The 17,468-nt window shown below is 37.5% G+C and overlaps 1 protein-coding gene across 5 annotated transcripts in view; it reads right to left on the bottom strand.

Annotated features, from left to right (window-relative positions):
* The window catches only part of KIAA0586 (KIAA0586 ortholog), a 397,462-nt gene that overhangs the window by 201,500 nt on the left and 178,494 nt on the right, over positions 1-17,468 (bottom strand). For all 5 annotated transcript variants that reach the window (XM_033951201.1, XM_033951204.1, XM_033951205.1 and 2 more), the window contains one exon: positions 4,757-4,837. In XM_033951201.1, the coding sequence (XP_033807092.1) occupies positions 4,757-4,837 (81 nt within the window). The remainder of the gene's footprint in view (positions 1-4,756; positions 4,838-17,468) is intronic.

Here is a 17,468-nt window from a genome sequence, read left to right as displayed (position 1 = left end):
GGCAGACTCTCGACCCGGTGGAATGGTCACTGTCTCTACTTGCGTTCATTGCCTCCAAAGATGGGGGCCTCCAAAGATGCATCCGATGGCTTCGGTACTGAACACCAAGAAGTCTCATTTTCACAACTGAAGATACGAATTCGGAAGCGAGGGGTTGGACACACTAGTCCAACCATGTTTAGAGTCAATGTTCTTGCACTTGTTTCCCCCTTGGCCCACACTCAGTCATTTGCAGGACTGCAGGCTACTCTTCGCTGAAGGCAGCTAGGGGAGTGGCTGTTGTAGCAAGTCTAACTTAGAGGACTAGTAAGAGAGGAGAGAGTCTTGGGAGAGGTCTCATGTGCACTCCCCACCCTAGAGAGTAAAAAGGAGGAGACTCCCATGAGAACATAAGAATTGCCATATTGGGAAGGACCGAATGTCCATCAAACCCAATATCCTACCACCAACAGTGGCCAACCCAGGTCTCAAGTACCTAGCTAGATCCCAAGTAGTAAACAGATTTTATGCTGCTTATCCTAGGAATAAGCAGTGGATTTCCCCAAGTCATCTCAATAATGGTGTAGGAACTTCCCTTTTAGGAATGTATCCAAACCTTTTTAAATCCCTGCTAAGCTAATTGATTTCATCACATTCCCCAGCAACGAATTCCAGAGTTTAATTACACATTGTGTGAATAAATATTTTCTCTAGTTTGTTTTAAATCTACTACTTAGTAGTTTTATCATATGCCCCCTAGTCCTAGTATTTTTGAAAAGAGTGAACAAGCAATTCACATCTACCCTTTCACACCTCTCATTATTTCATAGACCTCTATCATATCACCCCTGAGTCATCTTTTCTCCAAGCTGAAGAGCCCTAGCCGCTTTAGCTTTTCCTTATAGGTAAGTCATTCCATCCCTTTTATCATTTTCGTTGCCCTTCTCTGTATCTTTTCTAATTCCGCTATATCTTTTTTGAGATAAGGTGACCAGAACTGCAGTTTTCAAGGTGCAGCTGTACCATAAATCGATACAAGGGCATTATAACAATTCCATCTTTGTTTTCTATTCTTTTCCTGATAATTCCTAACATTCTATTTGCTTTCTTAGCCACCGCTGCATATTGAGCTGAGGATTTCAATGTATCCTCAACAATAACACCTAGGGTTCTGTAATAGTCATCAGGTTAAGTTTACCACCACTTCTCTGGTATCCTTATATGTCCCAGTTGCAGGTATTCCACGAATTCTAAAATTATTTCTCTGGCCCTATTTTCCCTATCTTCTATTATCCACTAACTCATTTAGCTCAGACTGAAAATCTTTCAATCCAAGCCACGCACTAGCAGCCGTCTCCTCACAAGTGTCCATGTATATTTCTACCACATCGATATGAACCCCCATGTCAGCCAAATCCTGCTGCAGTTCCCGGATTGCATCTTTGACCACTGCAATTTCAGATTTGACTTCCATAAGCAGCTCTGGTATTGTCAGCCCTGGTAAATGGTTCCAATACATCACCGTTGCGCAGGACACTCTCAATGCATCACCGTTGCGCAGGACACTAGCTTTCCCAAAATCAGCTGCTTTCCTCCTTCATCCTGCAACCCAACAGCATGTGGTGGCTAGTGCTGCCCGATTCACCAATTCACATCTGTGAATTGATTCAAATAGATTCATTTTCTTAAAAAAATCAGGCTTTCCGATTCACTGACCAACCCTCCTCCCTGCATACCTTCGGGCCTCCTAAATTACAAATTATGCATGATACGATCACTAAGTTCCTCGAACCAGCAGCTCTAAACATTCTCATCCACTCTCTTGTGATCTCAAAATTGGATTACTGTAGCTCTTTACACAAAAGCATTACACAAAAAGAAATCAGACGCCTACAAATAATACAAAATACGGTTATAAAAATTATCACAAATTCTAAAAAGTTTGATCATGTTACCCCCCTTTTGAAAAATGCTCACTGGCTCCCAATCACATACAGAATCACATATAAAATTGCTATCATAATCTTCAAAATTTGATTAACAAATACACCCATTTTTCTTGATAGATGCCTTCTTCCATACACTCCATCAAGGAGACTAAGATCAACTGAACAACACTTGTTATCCATTCCCTCCTTGAAGGTCATCAATACAAGACATACAGAGATTTTCTCAATTACAGCCCCTCAGCTTTGGAACTCTTTACCTATCTACCTTAGGGAGGAGACTATGTTAGATAGATTTAAAGGTTCCCTTAAAAGTTTCCTCTTTAGGGACACTTTCAATATCTATGACTAGAGTATAGCCAATTTTCTTTTGCTGTTTATATCGATCAAAGATATTTTTTAGTACTTTTCATTATTTTTATTTACCCACACCTTTTTGTTCAATCCTTAAATGTCTCTCTTTACTATAAATATTGTAGTTCCTCCCCCTTTCCTTACGCTTTTGAGTTAGTTTAATAATGTATACATGAGTCTATTGTATGCATACAACCGTGTCCCCCACTTTTATTGATGTACATTGCTTAGAAATGCTGATAAACGTTAGAATCAAATTTTAACTAAAATTTAAAACTTGAAGCAGGAGCAGCAGTGCTCTAGCAGCGAAAAGCCTGTCCTAAGCGCTGCCTCTTGCTGACTGTCCACTGCTGCTGCTGCTGCTCCTGCTTTAGGAGGCCTGATGTCAGAGCTCACAGTTTGAGGGGGGGGGGTCAGTCAGGAAGTGCTGCATAGGCACCAGCGCTGTGGGTACCCTTGGCTCTGCAGCTTTAGGAGGTTCTCCGAAAGCCAGTATGTTTTCACCTTCTCCTCACCATCGTCTGGCTTCCCCCTGGTCTTTCAAAACTAATTACAGCCTGAAGAGGATCCCCAGTGATGTAGCAATTCTAGCAGGCTGCCGTCGGCCTCCGCTGCATGTACCCTCTGCCGTGGTCCATCCCAGATGTGATGTCAGAGGAGGGGTGGGACCACAGCAGAAGGAACATGCAGCAGAGGCTGACGGCAGCCTGCTAGAATCGCTACATCACCAGCAATCCTCTGCAGGCCTTAATTAGTTTTGAAAGTGAGACAGGGAGGACAGGGGGAAGCCGGACGATGGTGGAGAGAAGGGGGAAAAATGCTGGCCTTCGGGAGGCCCCCTGGTGCAGCTATTAGAAGTACAAGGAGGGAGGGGGTCCAAAGAGAGGGGTATATGATGGATGGAGTGTGCAGGGGAAGGAGAAGAAATAATGCATCTTAAAACAGAGGATAGGGAGAGAGATGGTTGATAATGGAATGGAGGGATGGAAAAGAAAGGGAGAGAAGTTGAACCCAAGGGATAGAAATACTGAATGGGAGGAATGGTCATTAGAGAAATGCTGGATTGCGGGGATGGAGACAAAAAAAAAGGAGAGGTGCCAGGTCTCCGGGGGAGGGAAGGGAAACGGAAGGGGGACAGAGATGGATGGTAAGCATTGAGAAAGAAGAAAACGTCAAATAGGCAGGAGGACCCTGGCAAGCGAGATAAAAGAAGACAAACAGAAACCAGAGCCTGGGACCAACATGATTTAAATAATGACCACACAACAAAAGGTAGAAAACACAATTTTATTTTCTGATTACAATATGTCAGATTTGAAATGTGCATCTTGCCAGAGCTGGTGTTAGACAGCAAATGTGAGCTAGGACCTAACATAGTGAAGAAAAGTCTCTTTTGATTGTTTATTTTGTTTACACCACAGCGCCAGTGTGGATAGGAGAGGGCAAAGGTGGTGGGGTGGGTGAAGTGGCTACAAAATAAACCTTATATATTGGTTATGTCTTTATGGCCTGTTTTCAATTTCTGTGCAAATTGCTTTTAATGTATATGTTTTATATTTCTTTTACTGCATGATTTTAATAGTTATATTTATGTATTAAATGTTTTCAATAGTGTCTCCTGAGGAAGGCATCTTTAACACGCCGAAACTTGTATCCTTGTTGGGACTACCGATTTAAATAAAGACTTGATTATTGGTTGAAAAGACGTCTCCTCTGCCTTCTGTTAAACTGCCTATACTTTTAGGCAAGGTGTTCTTCTTTCCACCTGTCTACAAAATAAACCTTCCAAGATGTTTGAAAAAAAAAAAAAATACCCAATTAGGTAGGAAAACTGAATCGAAAAATCGATTCAATAGACTAAATCAAATCAAAAAATTTTCCCTGAATTGGGCAGCACTAGTGGTGGCTGAACTGAAGTTCGCTTTGCTGAATGGCTTGCTGCCTTGTCGGTTTCCTGCTTCTTCTTGGACGCCATGGGCAGGTACCACAAGGCTATACCCCAGGAATCAACCAGATGCTCAGAGACCCACAAAAAGTTGCTAGTTACAGGGGAATTATTCGGCTTTGAGATGGAGCCACTAGCCTAGGCTTCCATCTTTGTCAATGATGTCACTTCGATTTCAAGTTTTCAGATTGGACTTCGGTATTTGTACTATACATTTGTAAAATGCTGTGTATAAAACCTATCTAGTACATTTGTACCATCCAAAAGTCAGCAAGCCTTTGCTAAGTAATGATGATGGAATTCCAAGCTCGGGCCACCAGGAATGTAGATGTAGGTTGGATTTGAAGCAATCATCCCCTCATTCTCCAAGAACTCTGAAACCTATCTTCCTCAAAACTTCTTCTCAGGAGGATTAAAATTTGGTACACATCTCTCATCCAGCCTGTAATAATGCACTGACTGAGGTTATGTTAAAGAAACAGGGCAGCTTTTGTACACATATGGTCTGTTCTCAACCAGAATCCACTGTTACCTGTGCAATATCGGTTACATCAATTAAGTTAGTTCCTGGAAATTCTGCATATTCCTCTTCAGGCTGAACAGATTCTGGAGTCTTAAAAACAAATTGAAAACTGATGTTAGTTTTTATTGAAATCCTATTTCTGAGTGAAAATAACATTACTTAAATGTATTTAGCTGGATGTTTCCCTGTCCTCTAACAAGAGCACCATCCAATCTGTAATTCCAAAGATGTCAACTATAATTCATCTCTACAAGAGGTCACCAGGTTTATTAATTTAATTTAACATGTGCATTTATATTTTACTTTACTTTTCAGTTAAGGAGGATTACATAGTAATATAACATAGCATAATATCAATCAATAAAAGCCAGACAATCCCATACATTCCTTTACATTTCCCCATCTTATTTTTAAATCCCTTAAAACATAGATCATAATATTCCCCTCAAACAATTTACCCCTCTTTTACTAAGTCGCGGTACAGGCTTCTACCGCGGCTCAGGGTGATAAATGCTCTGACGCTGCTCCAACGCTCATAGGAATTCTATGAGTGTCAGAGGAGTGTTGGAGCATTTAGCGCTCTGGGCTGCAGAGCTTTAATCCAGTATCAAATATTTCTGGTAAGTCATATTTTCAAATGGTATCTAAATAACTTATAGGAAGAAATCATCTTAAGTTTTATACTTTGTGGATTGAAGGGGAATCAAAGATGAATTTGGTACAACCAATTGAATTTCTGACCAGATTATAGATTTCATCCTAGAATATACATCGTACTGAAATGTGACATATAACCTGGTAAAATCAACAAAGAGAGGCACTGGAGATGTCACATCCAACCTGTTGACACTGAGCCTTTATTTCCAGTTTGTATCAAAGTTTCATAACAAGTAAAGTTCCAAAAACAAACAACAAGGTCCCGACTAGGCTCCGAGTTTCGACGATACCATCGCCTTCCTCAGGGGACAATTTCGTATGACCTTGCAAAGCTCTGTAAACTGTGCGTGTGGTACCTTCTTTCACCTTCCCCTACATATAACTTGGTGCCATCAAATCAAATTTCCTTATCTATGTTAGATGAATTGGCTCCTTGTATAAGAAAAATCAATTAGGATTAGTACAGGATGGTTTACTGAAGCATTACTGGAGAAAAGACACTGTTGGTAATTAGAACGTATATGGGAAAAACATGAGACTGCAACTAATAAAAGTAAATGGAGAGGGGCCATCCGCCATAATAAAACCCTGGTTTCGGTCATGCTCTACAATAAGCATAGCCAAATTTTTTTAACGTTTGAGAAAACTGAGGTAAGAAGAAGCATTATGATGTTCATTGGGTAAAGAGTTCCAAAGTTCTGGGCATTGAAATCTTAATATCAAAACCTGAGACCTGAAGATGATTTTTTTTATGGTGAACTTAATTTCTGCCAACAAATATAATTTGTTAGCTTGTCTGAAAGATAACCTGGAAGTCCCATCCAGGGCTAGATTAACCAATAGGCCAAGTAGGCAAGTGCCTAGGGCCCAAAGTTGTCAGGGGGCCCGATGAAACAGAGGACTCAGTTTGTTTGTTTTTTTCCCTTGGCAACGCGGGTCCCCCGGGAAAGATTGGCAGCGCTGGGCCCCCCCTCAGAAAGATCGGCAGCGCTGGGCCCCCCCCCCCAGGAGATCGACAACACCGCCCTCCTTCGGCATCGCCATCAACCAACCTGAATAAGTGATATCAGAGGGGGTGGACCGGCAGATGCAAAGAGTTGCTGTAAGGACCCGTGATGACTGCATCTGCCAGCTCTGCTCAGGGAAGAGGTAAGTGATGTCGGAGGGGTTGGACCGGCAGATGCAGTCATCTGGGACCTTGCAGCAACTCTTTGCATCTGCCGGGTCCACCCCCTCCAATGTCACTTATTCAGGTTGGTTGATGGCGTTGGGGGAGGGCGGTGTTGTCAATCTCCCGGGGGGGGGGGAGGGCCCAGTGCTGCCGATCTTTCCAGGGGAGGCCCAGTGCTGCCAAGGAAAAAAAAACACAGAGTCCTCTGTTTCTTCAGCGGGCCCCCTCTGACCTAGAAGGGTTGGGGAGGGAGAGAAAGGGGGCAGGGTGGTATGGAAAGGTGGTGGAAGGAGAGAAAGGGGCAGATGCTGATGGAATTGGTGTGCAGGGGAAGGGGAGAGATATAAGGGGAAAGATACTGGATGGAATTGGGTTGAAGGGAAAGAAAGGGGGCTGATGCTTTTGGAAGTGGGGGGAAGGGAGAGGAGAGAGTGAAATTCCAGACCATGGGGTTGTGGGAGTGTGAGAGGGAAGGGAAGGGAAGAAGAGGAAAGGAGAGAGATGCCAGACCATTGGAGGAGGGAATGGAAGAAGATGGATTCCAGACCAATGGGAGTGAAGGGAAAGATGGAAGGGGGAGGCATACAGTTTCTGGAAGTGGCACAGAAGGACAGAAGATGAATAAGAGAGTGACAAGAAAATGAGGAGAGCTGAAACCAGACAAGACAAGGTAGAAAAATTTTTCTATTTATTTTTTTGCTTTAGAGGACATGCATTGCTATTTCTGTGGTGTTACATTGTATGCAGCGTGCAGTGTCTTGGTGGTTTTATTTAACCTTTGTCTACGTATTTCTATTTTATCCCCCCTTTTACAAAACTGTAGAGCATTTTTTTAGCGCTGGCTGTGGCTAAAAACCATACAACAGTTTTGTAAAAGGGGGGAGAGGTTAGTTTGTGATTACTTATTCCATACTAGGCGAAAGTGTTTTCTATGTTCTGTTTGTATGAAAGATCTGATTTTTTGTTAGCGCTGACTAGCCTTGTTTGGCGAAATGCATCAGGCATGGTTCTTGGGAGCACCTAGAATTAACCTGATTTGAATCTCCTTATTTTCTGCCAATCTTCTTTTGTTTCACGTTGGATTCTTTGGTGGACTGCTTGCCTTGTTGTTTTGTTGCAAATTAACATACATGGAGTGGAACGTACTAGAGGAGTTACAGATTTGGTTGTTTATACATACAAATGGGTTACAGTTGGTTGATGTAGAGTGAGGTAGTTGAAAGGCGTTGTAAACTTGGTTATTAATATAGACTTATATTTTGGATAGTATTACTGCTTTACAAATATTTGAACACTTTCATATATGCATGGAAAGGGTTCAGAGTAAAATTCCTGGGTAAGTAGGTGGGAAGGGAAGGAAGAGGGATTTGTTCAGAGATGTCTGGGGGTTGCATAGAAGAAAAACTGTGCACTGGTATACTAATCTTTGTTTTGAATTTTAAAAAAAAGAAATACAAGTGGAAATAAAGAAGTAAAGAAGAAAGGGGCGTGGCTTAACGCGAACACGAATGGACGTGTAATCGCAAAGCTCCTCTTCATCTAGGCACAGAATATAAAAAATTATTATTCCCTTCTGGATAATTTCATCAAAGAAATAATTACTAAAGAAGCGGAACATATGATAAATGAAATAACCTCTTTTGCTGAAGTTAAAACGAAGCCTGAGGTAATAGGAGCTAGAAAGGCAGAGTGCCGTTTTTTTTCTTCAACGGTTTTATGAGACTTGAATTGCAGCGCTGAGACAGTGAAGCCTGCGAGTGAAAAGCTGAGAGAGAGGAATGCCGGCATTTGAATTGTGAGTCGCTAAGAACAGATAAAAGTCAGTTCCTTAGAGATAATTGAAATAGAAGAAGATTACTGGAGTGAGTGTTGCTCTCCTCTATCGTAGCTGCGACTGGGCTTGTGAGAGGAGAGCCAGAAGAAAGGATTGCCGGGTTTTTTTTTAGCGCTAAAACGGCGTGATATTGAGGATAAGTGACTGACAGAGCTAATAAGATAAATCTGCAAAAAATATTTGACCTGCCGTGCCTGAAACCTAAAGGAAAGGAAGATAGAAAGGGATTGGCGGTTTGAAACAGACGCTGAACCCTGAGGGTAAAGAATCGGCGAATTTTTACTTTTTGCTGAAACAGAAGGAGATTGAGGAGAAAGTTTGCTGGAGCGACGGAAAAAAAACTTAAGGTGAATAATACCAGCCTAATATTATGCTTGTTATGCCTAAACAAGAGTTGTTAATTCCTTCGTGTTGAAAACTGACTAACAGTAAGGTGAGAAAACGCTGATCTTGTTCTGAGGCTGCTATTAATTGATTTAAGTGACGGTTTGATTTCTCCTGCCGGTGCTGAGTTGGAGCCCTAAGGGTGGAGAACGGAGGAGACTAATTTGTCCTTTGCTGATTTCTTTTTGTGAAGAAAAACAATTAAATCATCACGATATTGAGAAGGGCTGTTAAAAATTTAAACTGAAAAAAAAAAAAACCCGACTATAATCTGAAGCCTATTGTTAATTAAATTCCTGAGCTGTGACGGTTTTGAGATAGCCCTTTACAGTCGGTATGAACCCTGGGAGATCTACTAATTGCCTGAAGACACTGAAAAGAATGAAGGCAGTTTATTAAAAATATATTAGTCAACAAAAAGTTCTTACTTACTTTGATAAAGGACTACTATCTGTCAAAGAAAAAAGGAGAAGATAAAACTCCTTAAATTAAAAACTGATTCTGGTGAGAAGAATAGTGCCTATCAATCTAAAAGTAGAAAAGACTGAAAAAAAAAAAAAAAAAAAGCCCTCCTCTGCAGATTTTGATGAGAAATCCTGAGGGTAAGGAGCTGATTTCTCCTATTATATAGTGTGAAAAAAATTGGTGAAAATAATATCAATTGAAACTTCTCTCCAACGAAATTAAACTGATAACCTGAAGGAAAGGATTCAAAAATTCCAAAAATCTTATTGAATACTGAGAATTGTGATTGAAACAACAACATGGCAACTACCAGACAAAACAAAAATGAAACAGGCACGTCAGCAAAAAGACAAAAACAAGATCAAATAACACCAAGCAAGATCCCACTTCCAGCAGAAGAACCTGACATATTGAGTAAAGCAGAAGTCATGGAAGAACTAAGACAAATTAAACAAATGCTTAAGGAAACTGTAACCAATATGTCTGAAATGAAGGAAGAAATATTAAACATTCATAGACCAATGGAAAGTAATAACAAAAGAACAACTGAATTGGAATTTAGAATGGAGGTCATGGAACGTGAAGCAAACAGATGCAAAAATGATAATTTGGAATTGAATAAATTAAAAGATCAACTGGAAGACTATGAGAATAGAGGAAGAAGGAAAAACATTAAACTTTTTGGAATACAAGAAAATTTAGAAGGAAAAAATCCCATACTTTTTCTAGAAAATTTAATTCCAAAAATATTACAACTAGACTTGAAACAACCACTTGAAATAGAAAGGGCGCATAGGATCCCAGTTAAAAATACAGAAAATAAAGACAGGCCAAGACCAATAATTTTCAAAATGCTTAGATACCAACAAGCATTAGAAATATTAAATGCGGCAAAGAAAGACAAAAATCTAAATTATAAAGGATCTAGAATATGGTTCTTACCGGACTTTGCCAAAAATACAGCAAATAAAAGAAAGAGACTATTAGACATGAGACCTCAACTAAAAGAAAAAGGCTTTAAATATGGTCTATATTATCCAGCGAAAATGAGAGTATCATCTGGAGACAAATCCTTATATTTTGAGGATCCAGAAAAACTAAAAGCTTTTCTTTCTAAACCAGAACCTATGATATTTTAATATAAAATTTTAAGATGGTTTTGATGACTTTATGAAAAAATTATAAAAATATGAAATATTGAAATATCTGAAGAAAGAAAAATGATACAAAGAAAAGACAATAAAAACTTATAAGAAAGAAAGAGCAAGATATAGGAAAAACATTAACAACATACTAAATATATGTTTAAGATGAAATTTCATGATGTAAATAATAATACCAAAGAAAAATAAATTAAAAACTGTTAAATGGATAAAGATACATTAATGATATGTTATGAAAATATGACTAAAAATATTAAAGATAAATATAAATAGATAGAAGGGAAATTTCATTGAATATTGAATGCCTAGAGGGGAGGAAAAGATTTGGGTTACAGTTCCAATGTGTATCCTTAAGCAGCCATTGTATTGGGTGGGAAAGGGAGGGAAAAGGAGAGTATTTACTAGAAAGATTAAGGAAAAAATAAACAAGGGATTAGATACTTTAGGGGTAAATATGTGTGTCGTGAAAAACAATTTTTGGATTCTAAATATGAAAGAAGAGGAGAAAAAGATTATAATGAGAAGTATTAAAATATATAATGTCTTTTAAGTTATATTCTATTAATGTCAATGGCCTGAATCACGTAATCAAAAGGAAAAAAGTATTAACATTTTTAAAAAAGCAAAATGCGGATATTTACTGTCTGCAGGAGACCCATCTTAATAAAAAGGAATCACAGAAATTATCGGGTGGGTGGGTAAAAGAATGTCTTTTTGCTCCAGCAGAGGGTAAAAAGGCAGGGGTAGCAATTCTTATAAATAAAAAATGTATGGCCAATATTAAGGTAAAAAATTCAGATCCACATGGAAGATGGATACATATTGAAATAAGTATGGGAAATGATGCCCTGACGTTGTTCAATATATATGCCCCTAATTCGAATCAAACAGAATTTTTTTAAAAATTACAGAATATGTTGTTACCACTGGCTGCTTCTAATTTAGTGGTGGCTGGAGATTTTAATGCTGAAATGGATCCATTATTGGATAAAAAACCAGGTAAAAGTATTAAATCTTTAGGTTTAGATAATTTGGTTCAATCATGTGATTTGAAAGATATATGGCGTATTCTTCATTTTAATGATCAGGAATTTTCATTTTGTTCACAGGTTCATAAATCATTTTCAAGAATAGATTATATTTTTGTTTCAACAAATAAAGTGCAACAGGTGATTAAAGCTTCCATAGATCCTATTATTATTTCGGATCATGCGGAAGTATGGATAGAAATACAATTAGATCAATTAGAGAATGGTAGACCTCTTTGGAGATTTGATAATGCATTGCTTGTGGATGACAAATTTTTGGAAAATTTTAAAACACAAATTAACGATTTCTTTCAAATAAATTTAGTGGAGGATACATCTATAGAGAATTTATGGGATGCATTTAAAGCAACTATGAGGGGTAATATTATATCATATTCAGCTTTTATTAGGAAACAGATTAAAATACAATATTTAGAAATAGAAAAAGAAATAAAAATATTAGAAGCTAAATTGATAAGTAAATGGGAATATGAAGTTTTGCAAGCTCTTTTGAAAGCAAAAGGTAAATATAATGAATTAAATTCAAAAATGATAAGAAGAGATTTGTTTTCCAAGCAAACAATGTATTATGGAAATTCTAATAAGGCGGGGAGATTATTGGCAAATTATCTTAAAGCAAAAAAAAGAAGAACTAATATTAATGGAATTAAAGATGATAATGGTATAATAACAAATCAAACAAATATAATAATAAAACAATTTTTAAAATTTTATAAGGACCTGTATTCTTCCGAGCCTTATTTGGAGAGACAAAAAGATGGAAAAAATTTTTTAGACTTAATTAATGGACCTAAGGTTCCTGATCATATAAAACGGAGTTTAGATGAACCTATATCATTAAAAGAATTAGAAACAGCATTGAGATCTCTTAGAGTTGGATCCGCTCCAGGTGGTGATGGTTATACAGTAGAATTTTATAAAACATTTCAAAATATCCTTTCCCCACATTTACTAAATTTATATCAGACACAAATTACAAAAGGTAATATTAAAGGTACTATGGCTGAATCAATAATAATTGTTTTGCCTAAGCCAAATAAAGATCCTACTTTGGTTTCAAACTACAGGCCTATATCTTTGATAAATGTTGATAATAAACTTTTGGCGAAAATTTTGGCTTTGAGACTAGCCAAAGCTCTCCCACATATTATAGATATGCATCAAACGGGTTTCGTTGCTAAAAGACATTCCTCTAATAACTCTAGATTATTGTTTCACATGTTAAACTTATCAAAAAAAATGGATGAACCGGCTTTTACAGTTTCATTAGATGCTGAAAAAGCATTTGACAGGGTAGAATGGAATTTTATGTATCAGGCTTTAGAATGGTTTGGTATAGGTTCTGGATTTATACAAATGGTAAAAACATTGTATAGCTTCCCGATTGCAAGACTAAATATTAATAATAAGATTTCTGATGGTTTTCAATTGCAGAGGGGAGTTAGACAAGGTTGTCCTTTATCTCCTTTATTATTTGATGTTGTATTAGAACCCTTATTGTTAGCAATACAGCAAACGAGGGAGATACAAGGTATTCCATATTCAGATATGGAATATAAAATTTCGGCTTATGCTGACGATATTTTACTTTATTTGAGAAATCCAGAGTCTACCTTATCTTCTTTATTGGAATTAATTGATAAGTTTGGCAAATTTTCAGGTTATAAAATTAATTGGAATAAATCTGAAATTATACCCTTGAATGTTCATTGTGTAAAAGGATTATTTGATACTTTTCCATTTATATGGAAAGAAGAAGGATTTAAATATCTTGGCATTCAAGTTAAAAATACAATTGAAGATACAGTAAAAGAGAATGAAAAATATGTATTAAAAAAAGTTACGGAGTTATGTGAACAATGGAACCCATTACATATTTCTTGGTGGGGAAGAGTTCAAACTATTAAAATGATGATATTACCTGTAGTTTGCTACCAAATGAGTATGATACCTATTTATTTTCAGGGGTCCTTTTATAAAAAACTTAATAGTATTTTAATAAAATTTCTTTGGCTTGGTAAAACACCTAGAATAGCTTTAGTAACTTTGCAAAAATCAATTAAAGAGGGAGGGGTAAATTTTCCAAATTTCTATAGGTACCATCAAGCCTATATTCTACGTCAGGGTATGTATTGGATCCTCCCAGAACTTATGGATAATGCACCGGATTGGTTATATTTGGAATGGCGCCTTATGTTTCCCCTAAATTTAGTTCATTTGCCAAGTATTAACATACCTAGAAGATACAGAGAAAATAAAATATTAATGGATACTTGGAAAACATTGAGGTTTATTGATAAATTAACACCTATCCCAATAAATAAATCAACTAATCAATCTATATGGATAAACTCCAAGATCAAAATAGGCGGAGCTCAAATCCTTTGGAAGAACTGGATTATTGCAGGCATTAGATCTCTAGACGATGTTATTTCAGAAGGTAAACTGCTGGATTTTTCACAATTGCAACATAGATTTGGTCTTAATAAAACACAAAGTTTTAAATGGTTGCAATTGAAGCAGGCCATTCAGGTTGGGTTCCCTGAATGGAAAACATTAAATAATCAATATAGTTTAAAGTTCTTATGTTTTCAAACAGACTTCCTAGGACATCAAGCCGCATTGTGGTATAAATTAATATCTGGATATTTGAATAAAAAACCAAAAAATGGTCTAAGAGATATTTGGAGCATTGAGATTGGACATCAGATTAATGCATCTCAATGGCCACTAATTTGGTCTTGGAGAATGGGATGTACAGTGTCAGCATCTATGAGACAAACTTGGTTCTTTTTATTACATAGAGCTTTTTGGACCCCTACACGTTTGCAAAAATTAGACAGTTCTAAGTCCAATAAATGCTGGCACTGTAATCTAGAACCAGGAACATTAGATCATTTATTGTATCATTGTCCCTATATTAAAACTTTTTGGAATTCAATTTGGCCACAAATTAATAAATTGATGGAAAATCATATTGCAATATCATATGATACAATATTATTTGGAATGATGATGAGAAAAAAAAGTCAAATTTCACCAGAAAATAACAAGCTTTTATTAATAATGACAGGGGTTGCCATTCAACATATAACCAATAATTGGAAAAATTATAATAACCTAAATTATACATTTTGGTGGAATACAATATGTCACATATTTAAAATGGAAAGAACAATAGCAATACAAAGAGGGACATATATCAAATTCATAAAAATATGGGGGCCATTGACAAAATACTGCAATGAATAAATATTAAGATTTCTCTTCTTCTTTTCTTCTTTTAAGTATCTTTTTTATGACGCACATAGAGGGGGGATAATGAAAATAATATTTACATAATATGTTATAATATGTTATACAATATTTATGAATGAAAAATAATAAAAGGGTGGGGGGAGGGAGAGGGGATATAAATATATTTAGAATATAATGTATTAGATATAAAAATGATATTGTGTATTTATTTAATTGTAATTTAATATTTTGTACATTTTATGTAAAATTTCAAAATTAAAAATATTATATTAAAGTAATAAAAGGGTGGGGGGAGGGAGAGGGGAAAAATCAAATTCAGATATATAATGTATTAGATATAAAAGTGATACTATGTATTTATCAATTGTATTTTAATATTTTGTACACTTTATGTAAAAATTGAAAATAAAAAATAATGGGGAAAAAAAAAAAAAAAAAAGAAGTAAAGAAGAAAACAGATAAATGGGGGTGGGACATGGGTGGGGTAGGGGCGGGGCCAGGGGGGCCCAGTGTACTTGTGTGCCTAGGGACCCTTGAAGAATTAATCCTTCCCTGGTCCCACCTGAAAACATTTGTATAATAAACACAGCATCTTAAAGGTAGCACGAGCAGCAGAGGCAACCAATGGTTCCACATTAGAGTAATATGATCAGACATCTTCTTCCCTCTTATTAATCAAGCTGCAGTGTTTTGCACTAAATGCAGACATCAGCTGGATTTACTCAATCCATTCAAAAGACAATTAAAGTATTCCAGCCTACTAGTAACTAGAGCATGCACTATTTTTATCAATTTACCTTCTGTCAAAACAGGTTTCAATTGACTTAACATTCGAAGATGGAAAAAAAAATAAAAATCAATATTTCACAATGTTACCAATCTGGACATTAAATTTCAATACGCCGTCACATTAAAAATCTAAGGTTACTATATCTTGCAGCAATGGAAATGACTTGCCTTACACCTCAGGTAAAACATGTAAAGCAAGGGTGTCCAACCTTTTGGCTTCCCTGGGCCGCACTGGCCTAAAAAAATGTTTCTGGGGTCGCACAAATGATGCAGCAAGACAGAGGAGGGAGCCGGCAAGACGGTAAACACCCAGGGGCAGCAGAGGAAAACACTGCATTGCTCTTGACTTGGGCCACACAAAATACTTCATGAGGCCGCAGGTTGGACACCCCTGATGTAAAGCATGTTGTTTACATGATAAATCCTCTGCAATGTAGTTATCAGTATTTAAAATTAAAATCATGCTTACAAATCCTGTCTGCCAGAATTTGAAGTTTCTTGTTAAAGCTAGAGATGACATCTTTGCAAAAATATTTGGACAAGTTAAGAGGCTGGTCGAGTAGTCAGGAAAGGAAAGATGCAAAAGGAAAAAAAAAAATATAGCCGACACAGTAAAACAGGGGAGCAAGACATTTTTAGATATATTATTGATAGGAAGTGCAAGAGAGGCATTGCGAGACTCAAAGGTGAAAAGGAAAAATATGTAGAAACTGATAAAGATAAGGATGAATTGCTTAACAAATATTTCTGTTCTGGCCCCCCCACCCCAGGAGATCGACAACACTGCCCTCCCCCGGCATCACCATCAACCAACCTGAATAACTGACGTCGGAGGGGGTGGACCGGCAGATGCAAAGAGTTGCTTAACAAATATTTTTGTTCTGTGTTCACAGCTGAAGCGAAAGGAGCAGGACTGCAAAAGGGATGGAGATGGGATTTTCAGAGGATTCATGAAGCGCTAGCAAAACTAAAGATGGACAAAGTGATGGGGCTGATGGGTGTACATCCAAGGGTACTGAGGGAACTTAGGGAAGTTCTGGTGGCTCCACTAAGCTGACCTTTTCAATGTTTCTCTTGGAGTGGTACCGGAGGACTAGAAAAGGGTAGACATGGTCCCTCTCCACAAAAGTGGAAGAAGTAGGGAACTACAGGGTGTAAAAGTTTGATTTCTGTGGTAAGTAAATTAATGAAAACGCTTTCTGGAATCCAGTGGATTACAGGACCTGAGGCAACATGGATTCAAAAGAGGCAGGTCTTGTCAGTCAAATCTGATCAAATTCTCTGACTGGATGTCCAGACAATTTAATAGAGGGAGTACGCTAGGTGTGGTATATGCATTTTGACTGCAAAAACCCGAGGGCACAGTTTACGGGGTGAATAACTTCTGTGCATGAAAGAGGAGCGGGACTTGGGTATGATAGTATGTGATGATCTTAAGGTAGCCAAACAGGTTGACAATGTAACAGCAAAAACTAGAAGGATGCTAGAGTGCATAGGGAGAGGTATGGCCAGTAGGATAAAGGAAGTATTGATGCCCCTCGTGAGAACTAATTTGGAATATTGTGTACAATTCTGAAGGACACACCTTCAAAAAGATATGTCGGTCCAGGATGGAGTCGGTCCAAAGGAAGGCTCCTAAAATGGTTGGTGATCTTCATAATAAGGTGTATGGGGACAGACTTAAAGATTTCAATATGTATACTTTGGAGGAAAGGCAGGAGAGGGGAGATATGATAAGAGACGTTTAAATACCTACGTGGCATAAATGTGCATGACGTGAGTCTCTCTCATTTCAAAGGAAGCTCCAGAATGAGAGGGAATAGGATTAAGTTAAGAGGTGATAGGCTCAGGAATAATCTAAGGAAATACTTTTTTACAAAAAGGGTGATAGATGCATGGAATAGTCTCCCAGAAGAGGTGGTGCAGACAAAAACTGTGTCTGAATTCAAGA

This window comes from Geotrypetes seraphini, chromosome 7 (assembly GCF_902459505.1).
Source record: "Geotrypetes seraphini chromosome 7, aGeoSer1.1, whole genome shotgun sequence".
NCBI classification, from domain to species: Eukaryota; Metazoa; Chordata; class Amphibia; order Gymnophiona; family Dermophiidae; genus Geotrypetes; species Geotrypetes seraphini.
This window is presented reverse-complemented; position numbering and strand designations above follow the sequence as displayed.